This window comes from Urocitellus parryii, chromosome 6 (assembly GCF_045843805.1).
Source record: "Urocitellus parryii isolate mUroPar1 chromosome 6, mUroPar1.hap1, whole genome shotgun sequence".
In the NCBI taxonomy this organism is placed as follows: Eukaryota; Metazoa; Chordata; class Mammalia; order Rodentia; family Sciuridae; genus Urocitellus; species Urocitellus parryii.
Window position 1 is genome coordinate 175,265,030 of NC_135536.1, and position 18,523 is coordinate 175,283,552.

The following is an 18,523-nucleotide window of genomic DNA, read 5'->3' on the forward strand; positions in this document are numbered from 1 at the left end:
AACACGGAAACCCGAAGATACAGAAGATTCTAGTTTCAGGAAAAGGAGTGCTGGGGGCTTAGAGACTCCCCCTCCATACCCGAGCCCAAAAAACCAGCGTAAGTAGCAGGGGTTCAAAAATACCACCTGAGCCAGATGCAGTGATGCACACCTGTAATCCCAGTGACTCTGGAGGCTGAGGCAGGATGGAAAGTTTGAGGCCAGCCTCAGCAACCTTAGGGAGGCCCTAAGCAACTCAGGGAGACCCTGTCTCAAAATAAAAAAAAAGGTCTGGGGATGTAGCTCACACCTTGGGGGTTAAATCCTTAGTACAATAAAAACAACAACCTGACCAGTTGATTTTACATCTTGCCTGGGAAAGAAAGTGTATGAGAATCACCAAGCAAGTGTTGGAAATGGGGTGCTTGCTAGAGAGCGTCCCAGGCCAGAATGTGTGAAAAAGGATGGTGTTGACACAGGACTCAGCCAAGTAGGGAAACTGGAGGCGACCTCACACTGTCCCCAAGCGGTGGGGTATAGTGGTGACTTAGTAATCAAGCAAAATTTAATCAATCCCTACCTCACACCATACACTAAGATATATTCCAGATGCACTGAGGAGCTTCAATGCACGTGTACCTTGTAGGTTTATGCATGAAAGAACAAATGTGTGCTTGTGTGTGTGTGTGTTTGTGTGTAATAAAATTAGTGGAAGAAAACAGAGGCATATTTTTATGAACTTGAACTTGATGTCTTTCCTGATTGACTGGATAATGTTTTACAAAGGAAAAAAAAAATCTGTTGAACAAAAGATATTCTAAACAAAGTTAAAACACAGAACAGCTGGCCGAGGGAAGCTGGGAGGGATTTGGGGGAGGAAGTGGGTGTCTACAGTTGTTTTTCTTTTTTTATCGAATCTCAGTATGATTTGGCTTTTTCATAGCAAGAATGGTTCCCGTAACCACCATCAACATGACGCCAGGCTGCACACGTGCGGCCTCCAGGTCCACTGGCTGCGGGAGGGGGCAGGAGTGTGAGGTGGCCTCCTGAGCTCCTTGCACCCTGGAGACTTGGAGAGCTGGTCTAGGAGGGCCCCAGGGGCGGGAGTGGAGGCATGGCAGATGGCCAGAGGGCGGGCTTCTGCGGCAGGGCAGGGCCTGTCCAGGGTGCCCTCCCTGGGTCTTTCTGATATCTCTGCCTCTTTTACGCCCAGCTGGGCCCCTGCTGCCTGGAATCCATCCCCTCTCTTCCCGGCTCCACTACTTGATCCCGTTCTGCTTTGGCTGGCTTGCTCCACTCCCAGGCCCTGCTTAGGGAAGTGTCATTCCCTCCTTGGGACTGGACCTCCTGTCGCCTGCCTGGGCCAGCGGTCAGTGGTTCCCTCGGTGATCACTTACCTAACACCTACTCTGCATCATGTTATGTGCTGGGAATGTCACGGCGGTGGGCACCGTGTCTAGCACTCACGCTCTCCAGGAAACCATCACTAGGACAGGTGGCCTCAGCTCTGGCGAAGATGACAGGCAAATAGGAGTGGCTGAGGTCTGGGGAATAGGCCCAGAGAGGGTGTGCGTCCTTTTGATATCACACAGAAAATTGTTCAGAGGATGTTGAAACACTCCTCTGCCACCTTACTTCACAGATGTCATCCTGTCTTTGTGGCAGAGATGGGGAGACCAGGGGTGGGATCAATTTGAAACCAGAGAGAGAAAACCAGACTGCCTGGGTTTGGATCCAGGTGCTACCACTTGCTGGCGGAGACCTCCACCAGTCACTTGGCTGCTCAGAGGCTTCTGTGTCCTGCGGGGATGTCGTAAGGTGCGGGCGCCCAGCGCGGGATCAGGAATTGCACACCATGGCCTCAGACCTCAAGTGCTGGGCCCCTCTCCCTCTTCAGGGCCCAAAGACATGCAGACTGGGGCGCGGGCTACAGAATAAACTTTACTCTCTCTCAGGGCAGGAGTCCTAGTTAGGAGTCTCTTTGGGCAGGGTCACAGAGCCATGCACGCGCACTCGGTACAGGCAGGTGAAGCGAGGGTTCCCCCAGTTGCTTGAGATCTTCACCTTGACAGCACCAAAAGCTCGAGGTGGATGGTTCTAGAAAACAGAATCAGACATGGGCAGCTCACCACAGGCCCTCAGCCTCCCTAGCAGAGTGGAAAGAGAGCCTCCCATATCTCAGGTGAGAGACTGAGACTCAGAGAGGGAAATGGTGTATCCCAAGGCCACACAGCAAGTCAGTACTTAGGGGCCAGGATAGAGGGTGCTGCGACCAGCAGAACCAGCCTAGAGTGGCTGGGAAATGCCCCAGCCGCGGGCCCCTGGCAGCTTGCTGGCAGTAGGACTGGGCAAGCCCATTTCCCCTTCTGAAGGGTGGGAGTGGTACTGGCTGTGCCCCAGGATTGGAGCCAGGATTGTGGGGAACTGGGCTCTTGGGACGAGGGCGCTGAGCAGCACCTACACGCTGCTTTCACGGAGGACGAGGCCTGTGTTTATCCTGCTTCCTGCCCAGGGCACAAAGCTGGAGAGGCTCGGCCTTCAGGCTCTCACTGTTGGGTTTCAGTCTCTCAGGGAATTACAGGGGTCGGGGACACTGAGGCCCAGGAAAGCAGGGAAATCCCAGGACCACACAGCATTTGTATCTGGGCCGGTGTTGGCTGGTTTCCAAGCCTGGACACTCACCCTGTCCTGCCCCCCGGTGATTCCAGAGGCCGCCTGTCTGCTTCTGTTCCCAGCCCTCCCCTCCAGCCTCCATTCCCTCCCTGGGCTGGAAACAGGTGCTGATGGGGGCCTGGCTCCTGGTGCAAGGGCTCTCCACTCTGGAGCCAGCAAACCCCACCTGCTGGGTTCTGGGGAGCCCGGGGGGGAGATGCAGCTAGCCACCCCTGGGGGGTCAGGCCAGCGGCCGGGTGGGTGCCCTGTTCCACTCCGGGCCCTGCTGCCGCTCCCTGAGCCTCAGCTGCCCAGCCTGTCCAGTGGGTCAGTAGTGGCTGAGCACCTCACGGGGATGCAGGGGGATGGCGTGTGGCCCCTGGGCGATCCCCATGGCAGGGCTTTGCTCAGGTACCTGGAGGTCGAACATCTGGATGGTGTTTTCTGGCTGGAACTGGAAGGCTCCCAGGAACACCTCCTCCCTGGGGGAGCTCTCCATGCCCTGGGGCAGAACCCAGAGCTGTCAGACAGGGGCCTTGGGGGGCTCCCTCCAGCCTGGGCGAGCGCCCCTCCCGGACCGGAGCTTTCCAGGGCAGCACAGGTGACAGCAGGAGAGAGCCAGGGCCTGGGAGGCAGAGGCCGAGGGCCAGCTGCTGCCCGTGCCACTGACCCCAAGGCCTGGGGCGTTTCCCGACCCTTCTCTGGACCCCATTTGGATGAGCAGCTCCTGATAATTCTCTGGACTTTCTCAACAAAATGGGGGCACAGTGGTCTCTGAAGGCTCTGGTGGCTCTGAAAAGCCGGTGGAAATCGAGGCGCTGGGACGTCTGCCCTCGGAAGGGAGCTCTGACCCCCAGCCCCCCTGAGCCTCCCCAGCCCCCCACGCCTCCAGATGTGCAGGCCCGGGCACCCCCACCTCGCCAGGCTGTCCCTTCAGCTCGGCCTCGCCCCTCGCAGGGGCGCGCTCACGTAGATGACGAAGTCCTTGGGGGCCGTGTCCACGCTGCCGGACAGCGAGATGGATTTGGGGATGTGCTGCAGGGTGATGTTGAACAGGTAGACCTTCTGGGCCAGCCGGATGGTCACCTGGCCACGGTCACCTGTGAAGGCCCAGCAGTTGCCAGGTGTCATGTTGGGCTAGAAGAGGCAGGTAACAGGGTTATGCTGAGTGGGCGGCCGGGGCTTCCTCACTCTACAACTAGGCACAGTTACTATCCCTGTTTGACAGATGAGGAAACTGGGCAGCAGAGCAGGGAAATGACTGGCCAGAACCATGCAGAGCTGGGAGTGCAGCCTGGGCAATTTGACCCTGGACCACTTGCTTTTAACCACTACCAACTCCTACCCTATGAAGAGGAAACAGGCTCAGAGAGGGAGAGCATTTCAGCTGAAATCACACAGGAAGGCATTCATTCAGCAGCTTTTCAGTGTGGCCAGCTCTGAAGTGGAACAGTAGATGCTGAGACCGGGATGGGACAGGGACTGTGGAGTCAGGGAAGGCCTCTTGAGGAGCTGGGACCAAGGGGGGTCAGGAGCAATTGGGGAAAGTGAGTTGAGGGACAGCCACAGCCCTGAGGACCACAGGAACTAGCTTCAGGGAGCAGCGGCTTAAGCTGGAGAGGGCAGAAGGCCTGAGGGCAGGATCTCTCCAGCCTCGGGGGCCTGGCCTGCCACCTTGCTTCCTCCCTGAGGGCCCTTACACCTGCTCTGCCTAAGGAACCCTGCTCACCTGTGGCTACCTCCTCCAGGAGGCCCGCTGTCCCTGCAAGGCCATTGCCCCAGCCTGGTCTCAAGCACTGACATCTCTGGGCTCCTTGAGGGACCCATGGCAAAGTCGCTGTGGCCTTAGCACCACCCAAGGCTGGCCACGGGGACGGGATGCTCAGCCGGGGGTTGCTAACGGAGCTGTGCTTGCTCTGTGAGCCAGCAAGCCCCTGCCCTCTGGGGGGGGGGGTCTCCTCATCCAGGGGCTGCCGCGCAGGGGCTGAAGCTGGGTGGACTCTGGCTCTGCCCTTCACTAGAGGCCAGCTGTGGGCCTGCAGCGACGAGCTGGCTCTTTGAGCCTTGGTGGCCTTGAGGGTTCTCAGACCCTGAAGTTTCAAGGGCGGGGTGGGGGACTTTCCAGTGCCATAGCAAGCTGTCCCGGGCCCTGCTCCTACAGCAGCCCCTGGGGCCCTGTTCTCTGTTCTTGCTGCCTGCCTCCCCCGCCCCCACCCTAACCCCGCCCCCACCCCTAGCCCCGCCCACCTCTAGCCCCGCCCCAGGTCCCACTGCCCTTCCTTCCACCGCCCAGCCTCTGCTGCCAGCCTCTATCCCAGGACCCTGCCTCTGACAAAACCCGTCCCTCGTCCCTTGTCGCCTGCCTCAAGAATCACGTCTGGGGGCTGCGCGTAGTTCCACAGCCGGATCCAGTTCCAGCAGGAGCGAGCCTTTTCGTAGTTGTAGGTGGCTGAGGTGTGCTCGAAGTCTATGCTGGCCCCTGTGCGGACCGACATCGAGGATCAGAATCGGCCTGGGGAGGGCACTCACCGGGTGCTGGAGCCCCTGGGAGGCCTCACGGCGCCCTCTCTGGACCTCAGAGCTCTCTTCTGGGCAGTGGGTCTGACAGTAACCATAAAGGCCGCCAAAGAGCGCCCACCCCAGGTCCACTGGCAGCGGTAATGAGCCAGGGCTTTCCCCACCAGCTTGGGGGAGACGTGCCCACTATGTCTGGCAGCCCTGTTGTGCTATTGTGGCTGGTTTTACACCCATTGTATAGAGTAGAGAGGGGAAGTTCTGGGTCTGAGAGGGTGCGTGGGACCCAGGGTCGCTCAGGGGTCGGGGCAGACGCCCTGTGACCCCCATGTTTCACTGATGTTAGGGTGCCCTCCCGGGCTCCTCTTTGGCCTCTGTCCCCTCACCAGGAGACCCTTGCTCACTCATGCTAACCTCCTCCCCTGGGGCATCTGGAAGGCTTTTCCCTCCTCACAGGTCTGGACCCAGTGTCACTCTGCCCGCGGGGGTCCCCTCTATCCCTGCTCCCTGCTTCATTGCCCCTGAAGTCCTGAGTCCTGAGTCGCTGTTGGCCCACATTGGTTTGTTTCTAATATCAGTGTGTCCCCACTCCCCAGGGATCTCTCTGTCCTGTTGACCACTGTGTGGCAGCCCCAGGCTGAGGGAGGGGCAGGAGGGAGGAGCAGTGGAGGGGTCAGGCAGTGGGGAGCATCTGGATTCCTAGCCCCATCCCTGCTTCTGGCTCCATTAGACAAAATAAATTCTAGCAAGAAAACCAGCTGAGAACAGAGGTTAGCTCTGAGGAGGACTGTCCTCAAGCAGAGGATGTATCACACCAGAACCAAAATCTAGGCATGGAAGGGTTTCTGCAGACGCTGAGGGGGGTGGAAGCGAGCAGGGGAGGCCGCTTACCTATAGACTTAAGGGCAAAGTCCGGCTTTTCAATGTAATCGCCTTGTATCATCTTCATTATTTTCTGGGTCATTCTTTGCTGAGAAGGCAGAAAACACAGGCTGTGCCTTGATGTGTCCTTACAGATCACAAGCCCCAGGGGTGTGTCCTCCACAGGTGACAGGTGCAACAGGAGACCCTCTTGGGTGACCTCCGATGGCCCAGCACAGGACTGCCCAGTCCCTGTACTGTGAGGACGACCCAGTGACACAGAGCCCTGCCCCCTCCCACGAGGTTCACTTTGAGTGTCTGAGTGCGCCATGACTGTGTCACAGAGGGGCCAAGAGGCTCACTGAAGGCAAGGGCAGGGGCTCTGGAATCAGCAGGACCTGAGTGCTGTGGGGCCTTGGGCAACATTGTGCCTCTGAGACTTGATTTTCCACCCAGAAGATGGGGCGGTAATGGCGACTCCCTCTCAGAGAGGATTAGAGAGGTCTAGAAAGCCCCCGGTGTGTGCCAGGACTGGCCTCAGCCTCCTGCAGCGCTCCTAGGAAGTGTGGAGGTCTTCCTCCCATTTTAAAGGTGAGAGCGTAGAGGCAAAAGGACTTTCACATGTGGCCCATTCTATTTTCCAACCATGGCTGCAACCAGGTCTCCCATTCCACACTCTTTTTCAATGTGATGCTGACTTCTTCCCCTGAGAGGCAGATAAGCTCCCTCCCCATTAGTCTGGGCTGGTGACTATGGCAGAAGTGATGCTCAGTCCTAAAAGTCACTAGAACACTGACTGGTTTTCTAAAACCTCCACTCTTGGAAGCTGCCTCCATGTTGTGAGGAAGCCCAGGCCACATGAGGAGGTGCTTTGGTCAACAGCCTAACTTGGTTCCTAGCTGATGGCCAGCACCACTCTCCAGACCCTTCATCAAAGCCCCCTGTGTTGAGGTTTCCCAGCTGAGGCCCCAGGTGTTGTGGAGCAGAAACCAAACATCCTTGACCTGACCTGACCTGCAGACTCTCTGACCATGATACAGTGGTTGTTTTACACTAATTCTTGGGATGCCTTGGGATGCAGCCACAGTAACTAAACAAGAGCCAGGCTGTTATAGGGTGGTGGTTACAATTCTGTTTTGTTGATTTGGAAACTGATGCTCAGATAGGTTGATGGCCTGCCTTAGGTTGCACAGCTCCAAAAGATAAAATAAAGTATCCCTAGCTCTTGCTTTGTTTGCTGGGCAAATGCTCATTTATTTCTTCTCAAAACTGGGTCACCAACTCCAAGAAATTTCCCTGATGTGCTGGCCATGCCCTTTTTGGGCTCCAAGTCTGGTTAGGGGTCCACAGGTCCTGGGACTGCCTTAAAGGGAGGGATGGAATTTAGTTTATCACTATCCTTGAACCCCAGAATGGGACCAGGCATACAGTAGGTGCTTAATGATTATGTATTGATTAGTGTACGCCTTGGGCTTCTACCTTTGTTCCAAGGAAACAAGCATTTAAGGAACACTTACCCTATGACAGACATTATTCTAAGGATTACATGAATTACCATGTTTAATCTACATACAACCCATTTTGTAGATGAGGAAACTGAGGCGCAGAGAAGCTAAGGGAGGAGAGCAGTCACACAACTTATAGATGGTAAACATGGGGGATTCAAATCCAAGTACTGGACTCAGAGCCAGTGCTCCTAACCACCATGCTTACTGTCTCTCTGAGTCAGTGGTCCGTCTTCTACGACCCCCCACATGGCCCATCCCTGCCTCCCTCCCCCATGCAGAGAGGAAACCCCTGCGGAGGGCCGCATTCCTGAGTGAGGAAGACTGACACACACTCTCTCCTCTGATTCCTGAGAGGCTTGGGGGGGGGAGGAAGGAGCCCTGGAAACCTGGAGTTTTTGGGGGGAGGGGGTACTGGGGATTGAACCCAGGGCCTTGTGCATGGCCAGCACCACTCTCCAGACCCTCCAAGCTGCAAGCCTCTACCAACTGAGCTATAGCCCCGGCCAGAAACCTGGACTTTGAAACAACAAAAAGTGCAGTCAAGCTTCAGGAGCTTTGCTTGATCTCACACGATAAAACCCCCATCTGTAAATTCTTAGAAATTTGGCTTCTAGGCAAAGATGGTGGTATATAGTGAAAACTCACCAGATGTTTTGGTAGATAAGGCTGAAGCTATCTTCTTAACTGTAGAACAAAGAGGCCCAGGAGGCGAGAATAGGAAAGACAGTAGAGGACTTGTTCAGGAGTTGACATCCAAATAACAAAAGCTTAAAAGTGAGAATAGAGCCAGGCCCGGTGGCGCACACCTGTAATCTCAGCGGCTCAGGAGGCTGAGGCAGGAGGATCGTGAGTTCAAACCCAGCCTCAGCAACTTAGCAAGGTCCTGAGCAACTCAGTGAGACCCTGCCTCCAAATGAAATATAAAAAAGGGCTGGGGGTGTGGCTCAGTGGTTGGGGACCCCTGGGTTCAAACCCAATTAAAAAAAAAAAAGAATAGAGCAAACAGGACCAGGGAAGAGGTCACCAGTTTGATCACGTGGTTAAAGAACATTTCTTAGGATGGAAGGACGTGAGTGTGTGGACTGAAAGCTTCCTCAGGGTGTCCGGCCCATGGGCGTTTTTCTTGAAGTTTTGGATGGAAGGTAAGACCCGGCGTGGAGGGCCAGTGCCTACCACAGCAACTACTAGAAGAAGTCAGAGAGTTGAATAAATCATATTTTAAGGCCAATGTGGGCTAGGGACTAAAATTCCAGAGAGGGGGAGAACCAGGCCCAGTTCTGCTGACAATTTTATTTTGACGATTCGGATCATGGACTAAGGATCAGGGCTTGGGCCAGACTCTGAACTACTCTTGGAGAAGGAGGAGCAGTGAAGTTACAGTGGCCCCCCAGGGGCTAAGGGGATTCAAATCAGGACAGAGGAAAAGCACCCTTGGCCAGCCTTCCCCACAAAGTGTTCCCTGGACTCCAGACTACAGGAGACCAGGAGCTGCTTCCAAGGCTCTGGAAGGCAGAATTAAACTTCCTGACTTCTAAAGCTTAGGAAATAAAATGGGGGGGAGGGGCACAAAATGAAACAGTGAGAGACTAAAGCCATAGGACCGTGGTTCTCTGGGGTTGGCATCCGTAGTCCCCTGGCTTGATTCCCGTCCTCAGACTTCAGCTCCAGTGGGTCTGGGTGGGGCCCATTCATTGGAATGTCTGACATTTCCCCAGGGAACGCTTCAGGCATGGGTGCCCTCCTCTGAGACCCACTGCCCTAGAAGGAGCAGTGAGTCAGCCCAGAGTACCCTAGCTGCCCTCCATGAGGCGCTGAACTAGTCTGGCACCATTAGAAGATGGGAATTCAAGTATGCCTCTGGAAGAGGAGGTGCCATTGGGGCCAGAGATTTTATACTGATTCAGGGCTAGAAGGAAAAAGGAGAATTGAGAGCCCTCAGATCCATGGTCAGTCTTCCCCATGAAAACACTTGCCAAATATCTGAAACTGCCTGGGCAGCTTTCCAAAGAGCTGACCTGAAAATATCTGAATAAATCTCATAAATTTGCAATCTGGGTCTGTCTGAACCAGCTCAATGTGTGTCTAGAAAGAAGGGATCAGATCCTCCTTCCAAAGAAAAGGGAACTGTACTGGTAGAAGTCATAAAGTACTTGAAGCAATAGAGTTCTTTTATATCCCATGTTCAGAAAACACTAAAAATATAAAAATGTATAAAAATTTTCATATTCAAAAATAGACACTAAGAGTCAAGATTGTATGGCTGATACCCAAGAGAAAAAACAGAAAACAGAAGGAGGCCAAAGATAATCCAGATGTTGGAGTCAGCAGACAAAGATTTGAAAGATAACCATGACTGATGAGTTAAATAAAATAAAGGAAAAGATGAACAACATAAATGAAATGATGGAGAATTTTACCATAGAGTCTATGAAAAAGAGTTAAATGTGCATGCTATAACTAAATAATGCAATATATGAAATAATAGTAGATTTCTCAGGCAGAATACAGAATTATTAGTGAACCTGAAGAAATTAAAAAAAACAATATCAAAACATGGAGAAAAAGAATTTTTTTAAAAAAGTGAATCAGGTGATAGCATAGGAATTACATGAAACACACTCTAAAGGTCTAGCATAGCAATCAGAATTCAAGAGAGGAGTGATGATGGGGAGGATCAATATTTTAAGAGAGAAAGGCTAAGCATTTTTAAAAACTATTGAAAAATATCAATATATAGATTTAAAATATATAGGAACCCCCCAAGCTGGTTATATATAGACTACGAGGGGCTGGGATTGTGGCTCAGTGGTGAAGCACTTGTCTTGCACATGGGAGGCACTGGATCCTCAGCACCACATAAAAATAAAATAAAGGTATTGAGTTCATCTACAACTAAAACATTTTTAAAAAAGGATGTTAGACACAAAAAGAATATCCTATAAACTCCCAGGAGAAACAAATGGATTAAACCCAAAGGGTCAGTAATCAGAGTGGCATAATAATTCTCAACAGCAACAATACAAATGAGAATACAGTGGTAGACCTCCTTCAGAGTTCTCAGGAGAAAATTTCCTTTCTAGAATTCTATACCCAGCCAAAGTACCAATCAAGTGCAAGGGTAGAATATAAAGATGTTTTTAAACATGTAAGTTCTAAGTTCTTTTGCTCTTTTCTCAGTAGTTACTTGGGGATGTGCTCCATTAAAATGAGGGATAAAACCAAGAAAGGAGAAAACTCAGGATATAGAAAGAGGTCATCAAAGAAGTTAGGTGTCTGGGGGCAGAATGAGTGGCATCTCACCTCGTCTGACATGGCCTCCATCTCTTGGAGTCTGGCAATGAGCTGGTTCATGCTGCCTCGGAGGTCCTGGATTTCCCCAGTGTGATGTCGCACCTTCTCCTGGTACATCCTTAACAGGAAGAAGTGAAGCAAGAAGTGACTGTCCTGTAATGCTGCTATTGTGGCCTCAAGTTCTCTCTTTGTCAGATCTCAAAGAACTGGCTTCATCTTATTCTCCTCTCTTGGGCCCATTCCTGGTTCACCCAGAGGTAATTGTCTCTCAAACACCATCCATTCTCTTCTTTCTTCTTGGAATATGCTTAAGACCAGTTCATTCTTTCTAAATATTTCTGAGAATTTTGTTTGTAATTAAGAATGCTGCTACCAGGTGGTGACTTGTTCATTGAAATCTCTTAACTACCATTTACTGATCACTGACTGTGGACCAGGAACTGTGCAGATTTCTTTAATACCCATAATTCCCCAGGGCAAGGTGGAGTACTCTGCCTCATCACACATATGAGGCGTTGGTTAAAAGCTCAGCGAGAGGAAGTTTCTTTGGCATCAGGCCAGACAGGTAAAACTCAGGGGAGCTAGGACTGAAGTCCAGGTTTGTCTATGAGCTCATGTTCCTAGCCAATATACCCCAGAGTCTTCCTATACCTATATATGTATTTTTTTACATGATAGGACTTACCCGCAGATTCTTCTTACCTCAAACTCTGCAACGGACTATTTATGCTGTCATCCTGGAGGAGTGTTGAAGAAAGCAGAAATCCCCTTCAGTTGGCCTGAGAGAGTCCCTCCATCCATTCTCCAAAACCACAAGTCCATCCACTCATCCACCTTCCCATGTAGGCTTCCATCCGTTCACCCACCTACCATCTCTCCAAACTCGAAACTCCAGTTTACTCTGAGTTTTATCCATCCATTCTCCTCCATCACCTTTCCTCACCCATCAACCCTTCCATCTCCCCAAGCTCCCTGTCCATCCCCCTCCCATCCGTCCACCCTACCCCATATATCCTCCTCTCATCCATCCATCTCCCCACTTACCTATCTATCCCACCTGCCCTCCCGACTGCCCATTCTCCCTTTATATGTTCCTCTGCTGTTTCTCCCATCCCTACCTCCATTACATCCAACGTCCGTCCATCCGTCCGTCCATCCGTCCATCCGTCCATCCATCCATCCATCCATCCATCCATCCATCCATCCATCCATCCACCTTCCCATCCGTTCTCCCTCTATTCAGACTCCCATCTGACCATCCAGTCATTCAGCATTGAGCGTGGCAGCCCTTTCTCCTGTACTGAGCTGGAACTGCCCAGAGGTATCCGCCCTCTCTCCTTCCTCCAAGTTGCTAGAGCAGAGCTGGGGAGACAGTCAGGAGTGTAGGACATTGTGGGAGAAAGGAAGGGGCTGGGGCCACCTCTGCCTGGTCGTTCCTGGAGGGAGCGACATGTTGTGAGATCTTGAAGAACGTGAAGGGTTCACAAGGGAGAGGAGAAGAGATAGGCCTCTGGGGTTCCCGGTCCCTGCAGGTGTTGCGAGACGTCCTTGAACAGGGGGCTCCAGTCACCTTTCCCCTCTTCTTTCCTCCCCAGAAACCCCAAAGCAAAGGGGTATCGTTGTCTCATTTAAGCAGAAAAGAACCAACTGTTGAGTAGAAAGAGGGTCTTCCCCCTCCCCACTGCCTCGCTTTATAGGGAGCCTTGAGAAGGGAGAGATGAGTCATCTGGGGGTGGCGGGAGAGCCATCCTGGTGGAGGGACTCTTGCATGTGGTCTTTGAAAGTCACAGGGAGCAGGAGAGAAGGGTCCTAGATGGGCGGCATGGTCAAGGCAGAGACTTGGTTTGGAATAAATCAGGAACTTGACAGGGTCCAGATTTGGTGAGAGCAAGAGGAGCTACGGAGGGACAATCAGCCGCCCGAGGGGAGACTAGTCAGCTGTGGGCTGGACCAGGGCGCACTCACCTGCCAGACTTCCATTTTTGATGGTAAATGCATAGAAAACATCCAGAATCCTGCGGGGCCATGAGAACAAGAATCAGCTGCTTAACACAGAAGGTCAAGTAAGAGCCTGGAGTCAGAGCCCAGCCCTGCCACTCGCTAGCATTGCACAACTTTGGGAGAAATGACTTAATCCCTCTATGCCTCAGTTTCCTCCTCTGCCAAATGGCAATAGCATAAAATCCACTTCAGGAGCAAATGAAATCACATGCAATATACGTTACATAAACTACCTGGTACCTGTCTCCTCCCACACTCCTGTCCCAGCCTTGCTGGGGAGGATTAGTACAGAGAAGAAGGCAGGTGGTTTCTTCTGCATTTCATGATCTCCAACTGGCTGAAACCTCACCACTTCAGCAGTTGTTTAAAAGCCTTTAAAACCTATTTGTTATTATTGACAAAGTACTTTTTTTTTTTTTTTTGGAGTGAGGGATCAAACGCAGGGGTGCTTAACCACTGAGCCATATCCCCAGTCCTTTTGACATTTTTTAAAATTTTGAGACAGGACCTCGCTAAATTGCTGGGGTTGGTTTTGAACTTGTGATTTCCCTGACTTTGTCTCCCAAGAGGCAGGGATTCGAGGCGTGGGCCACCACACCCAGCTTGATACACCACTTAACACAGTAGGAATGGAAGAGACTTCCTCAGTGTATCAGAAACCCACAGCTAACATCCTACTAGTGGCGCCGGATGGAAACTTTCCCACTGAAATCGAGACACAAAGCCCTCACAGTGGCGGTCAATTGATTTTCACAAGGGTGTCAAGACTTTCCGTAAGACTAAAATGGTCTTTTCAATAAATGGTTCTGGAACAACCACATATCCATATTCAGAAGCATGAATGTGGTTTCCAGAGCTCTTCTTGGCTTTCAAACATTTTTTCTTGGACATCATTTCACTGAACCCTCATTAGGTGGGGACGCCGAGTCGCGTGCAGGGGACACGTGTGGCCAGGTGTCGCAGAGCAGTGCTAGACGACCCCCGCTCTCCTCTCCCAGCGGGGGCCAGACCCGGGTATACCACCTGCCCAGGGTGTGCAGACCCACCGAAAACGCAGAGCACCAGCACGCCCGTCTTCTCCATGAGCTTCTGGAACAACAGCCTGCACCTGGAGGCCAGGGGAGCCAGAGTCAAGGGGCCTCTCCTCCCCCCGGCCACCAGCGCTTGCCCCCTCCCCTCCCTGATGAACATGGCCTCCGCTGGGACCTCCAGGGTCCCCCACACTCCCCGCAGAGCGCTGGCTGTGTCTGTCCTGGAGCTCACGAGGGGTGGGCCGAGGCTGGGACCAGGGCAGGCATCAGACTTCAAATGAATGGAGGAGGCCGAGCGTCAAGCCCAGGACCCAGCCCTGCTGTCCCCAAGCTGGGTGACAATGAGGGGAGCTTAGAAAAGAAGGGGCAGGGGTCCAGGAGCAGCCGCTGTGGAGGGAGGCTGAGGAGCCCTGGGGCCAGCTTGGGGTCCCTGGTCTACACTGCTCCCAGAGGGACGCCTAAGCCAAAGACGGGCTGCCTGCCCCGGCCGCCCTGGCGCTCACCGGCAGGTGTTGAAGAGGACCTGCTGCGCCTGGGTCCTCAGGAAGTAGGCCAGGCAGGCGATCCAGGCTGCAGGGGAGAGACGGAGCGTGAGTCCTTGGGCCTCATCCCTGTCCCACAGCAGGTCCTGGGGCTGTGGGGGCACCTCGGAGCCGGGCGGCCTTCTTCTTATTCATTTTTCTGTGGTGCTGAGGCTCGAGCCCAGGGCCTCACGCATGCGAGGCCAGGCCCCGGCTGAGCCCAGCCCCAGCCCTGGGAGGCCCCTGGACTCGCTGGCCAAGCCCAGGACAGGCCGAGGGGACGTGCCAGGCTGGGCCCGCTGGGTCCTGCAGGTGAGCGCGGCTGTGGCCCTAAGGGCTGGGAGGGGCTGATGCCAGGTCCAGAACCTGGGAGCCTGGGACCCGAGGGGCCTTGCTGGGTTCCTCCGGGGAAGCTCAGGGTGGGGCCGGCAAAAGGGTGGGGGACACACGGGCGGGTGGGAGAAGGGAGGAGGGAATGGCCGCTGGACTTGGGAAATGAGTGGAGGGACTGGAAGATGAGAGAGGCTGCCGGCTGGAGGGGTGACTCCGCGGGAGGGAGCCGGGCGGGGCTGGGGCCCAGCAGAGGAGGGCTGGTGGCAGCCCTTCACCGGCCAGTGTCCCGCCGACCTCCACTCCATCCACCAGAGGGGTCCTGGCTGGGATCACCCCGGTGGGGCTCAACCCGAGGCTCCCTGTAAACCTCACGGCCTCCCCCTCCCCAGCTTCGAGGGGCCGGACCCTCCCGGGCCCTGGGGGTGGCCGAGGGGACCCTGCAGACCATACGCACACAGATATCCCAGCAGGAACTGAGTCAGGCTGATGGCCGGGGCGTTGATGCGGGCAGGCAACGGGAAGCTGTCATCTGCAGGGAGCGATGGGCGGTCAGGTCACTGCGTTTGAGACCTGGGCTGGTGGAGACCTGGGGGGCACTCAGGGCTCGGAGTGAGCGTCCCTGCCCCTCTGCCTCCACCTCTTGCTGTGTGACCGTGGATTTCCTGCTAAACCTCTCTGAGCCTCAGCCCCTCAACGGCCCCCTCCCGCTCCCCTCTCTGCTCACTCCTGCTTGGTGAGGGGTCCATCGCCATCCTGCTGATGTTCCGGGGTCGCGGGTTGCACCTGGGGACGACAAGGTTCACACTCGCGGTTTACAACACAAGCCGGTGACGTCCCTGCATCCCAGATTGAGAAACTGAGTGACAGAGAAGTTTGCCAAGACCACCAGGCTGGGAACAGGGACAGATCAGGGTCTGGCTGACCCCAAATCCAGGTGTCTTTTAAGGCAAGGACTGTGGTTGGGTGGCCATTGTAGGTGGCCATCACCCCAAGCCACCCACTCCTCTTGCTGGCAGAAGCCTGATTTGGGTAAAGGTTTCCTCATCGCTGAGTTGAGACCCACAGGGAGCAGGGACCGCTCTCCTTCCCCCTAAGCAGCCATGTTTCTGCCCCCCACAGAGGGTGGCCATGCTGTGACCATGAGAGATGACTAAAGGAAGAGCCATGTGACAGCAGGAACCTGGTCTCCAGAGGCAGCATGGGACTGCAGCATCCAGGGACTCTGGAGCCACAGCTCAGGGGCCCTTGGTAGGTGAGATAAAAACCTTTCATTTCCTCAGGCAGTGGTCCCCCAACATTCTCTCATTGTCCCCCCTTTGTGTTTATATTTATTTCTTGAGAAATTACAAATATACCTATTACAGCTTGGATGTTGATTGTCCCCCAAAGGCTCCTGTGTTAAAGGTTTGGGGTCCCCAAATGGCCCTATGGGAAGGTCATGTGGACCTTTAGGAGGTGGGGCCTCATGAGAGGTCCTTAGGTTGTTGGGGGCGTGTCCTTGGAGAGAACCTTGGGACCCCAGTCTTCCCTTCTTTCCTTCCTGGCTTCTTAGGTGGGTGATTTTCTTCCCCCATGTACTCTCACCATGATGCAGTGCCACCCCAAACAGGGGGGCCACTTGATCATGGACCAGAACCTCCAAAACCATGAAATATACCTTTTCTCTTGAAAACTTAATTATCTCAGGCATTTTATTATAGTGGTAGAAAGCTCACATAATTCCCAATTATGCCAACATACACTTACCCTTCCTCAATGTACAGATTTATTTAAACATTCCTGGGGAATATACAGTACAGGGGGGTGACTAGCTTCACAACTTACTGTAGACCTTAAAATAACTAGAAGAGAGGAGTTTCCAAACTTCCCAATACAAAGAAATGCTCATTACCCTGATCTGATCATTATAGAGGATAGCATGTACCAACTTATCACTTTGCACCCATAGACACAATTACTATGTGTTAATTATATCAAGGAGGATGAGCTAAAAATACTCATGCAACATTAACGATTTCTTCCTTCACCTCCATGGCTTTTTTGTAAACCCTGGTGGGATACATACACAGCCTGTTCTGGGACCCGGAAGTGGGTACCATTTTGAAGGTTGGAATTCCTGTCACCTGCAGCTAGAGGCCTCCTGGCAGATAGAGGGCCGAGATACGTGTTTCCTGGTTCAGTGTCTGCCTCCCTCCCAGACAGGCTCCAGGAGAGCAGGGAGCCCATGGGGCTGGTACAACATGGTGCCCCGGTCCTCTGCATGGTGCCTGGCAAAGAGTAGGTGCTCAATAAACACATCCTGAAAGATGGCCACCTCCTCGCCAAGAGACTGGGAAAGCCGCTGTCAACCTCTCGTCAACTGTAAAGCACAGCTCCCCTCCCAGCGGGGGTGGAGGGGCTGCCTTTTGTCGGTTGTTAAAGGCTGAGCCCAGGGAGGGGCTGCTGTCCTCACCTCCTGGGCCTAACATTGGGGATCACATCTTCGCATAGGGAACATGGGTCCCCAGTGTTCCTGGACCGTGGCATCGATTCCCTTCTGTAGGGCTAATGGATGATGGTGGGGATCTCTGGGAGTCAATGAGGAGGAACTAGCTGCTGCCACCCCCTCAGAGTGTCCTCTGGAAGGTGCCATGTGGAAAATTTGCCAGGGTCAGGGAGAATTGTTGGCTCTATGACCTCACAGAGCAGTGGGCAGGGAGGAACCCAGTCTCCAGCTTGGCCCTGGAACCTCCCCTCAGAAGAAGCCATTGTGACAATTTTCCATGTTTAAGGTGGAGGAAATTGAAGGCATAAGGCAGTAAGGGCCGCTGGGTGCTGAAGGGCACATCTGTAACTTAGTGACTCAGGAGGCTGAGGCAGGAGGATGGCAAGTTTGAGGCCAGCCGGGGCAACTAAGTGAGACATTGTCTTAAAATAAAAATGAAAAAGGGTGGGGATAGAGCTCAGTGGTAAATCTTTCCTGGGTTCAATCTTGAGTACCAAAAAGAACAGGGGGAAAAACAAAACATTGAGGGCCATGCTTGGCCTCAGGGGTCGCTTGGGGATGAGTGGAGTCTCCAAAAACTGGACCAGGTTTTCCTTGTTCCCAAACTCCTACCTGCCCCAAATTTTCTGATTTACCGTTTTAGGTTGTACATGAATGTTTTTGAGCTTCTCACCAGTGGACATTTTGCATCACACAAAATACTATTATGTCGGTTATTTATTTAATGAAGGTCTACTATTTACTGGAAAAGATAAAAAGAAATGTCTGGCTACATGTTTTTCTGTTAACTCTGTCTGTAGAGAAGCTGACCATTTGAGCCAACTTTTTCTTCCAATAGACGCAGAGTCTCTGGTTTAATACCTGGGTCCTTGATCCATTTTGAGTTAAGTTTTGTGCATGGTGAGAGATAGGGGTTTAATTTCATTTTGCTGCATATGGATTTCCAGTTTTCCTAGCATCATTTGTTGAAGAGGCTATCTTTTCTCCAGTGTATGTTTTTGGCGCCTTTGTCTAATGTAAGATAACTGTAATTAGGTGGGTTAGTCTCTGTGTCCTCTATTCTGTACCATTGGTCTACCAGTCTATTTTGGTGCCAATACCATGCTGCTTTTGTTACTATTGCTCTGTAGTATAGTTTAAGGTCTGGTATAGTGATACCACCTGCTTTACTCTTCTTGCTAAGCATTGCTTTAGCTACTCTGGGTCTCTTATTTTTCCAGATGAATTTCATGACTGCCTTTTCTATTTCCATGAGGAATGTCATTGGGATTTTGATTGAAATTCCATTAAATCTGTATAGTGCTTTTGGTAGTGTGGTCATTTTGACAATATTAATTCTGCCTATCC

At 52.8% G+C, this 18,523-nt stretch overlaps 1 protein-coding gene across 1 annotated transcript; it reads right to left on the reverse strand.

Moving 5' to 3' along the window:
• Positions 1–1,944: 1,944 nt before the first annotated feature.
• Sun5 (Sad1 and UNC84 domain containing 5) lies at positions 1,945–17,217 on the reverse strand. The gene is made up of 13 exons (XM_026402158.2): positions 17,144–17,217; positions 15,416–15,474; positions 15,146–15,220; positions 14,341–14,407; positions 13,853–13,914; positions 12,771–12,820; positions 11,508–11,542; positions 10,815–10,923; positions 6,037–6,115; positions 4,995–5,110; positions 3,601–3,768; positions 3,047–3,133; positions 1,945–2,076 (listed from the first exon to the last, which is right to left on the reverse strand). The coding sequence occupies exons 1-13, from the start codon at positions 17,215–17,217 to the stop codon at positions 1,945–1,947; spliced, it is 1,113 nt and encodes a 370-aa protein (XP_026257943.2).
• Between the last annotated feature and the right edge of the window lie 1,306 nt (positions 17,218–18,523).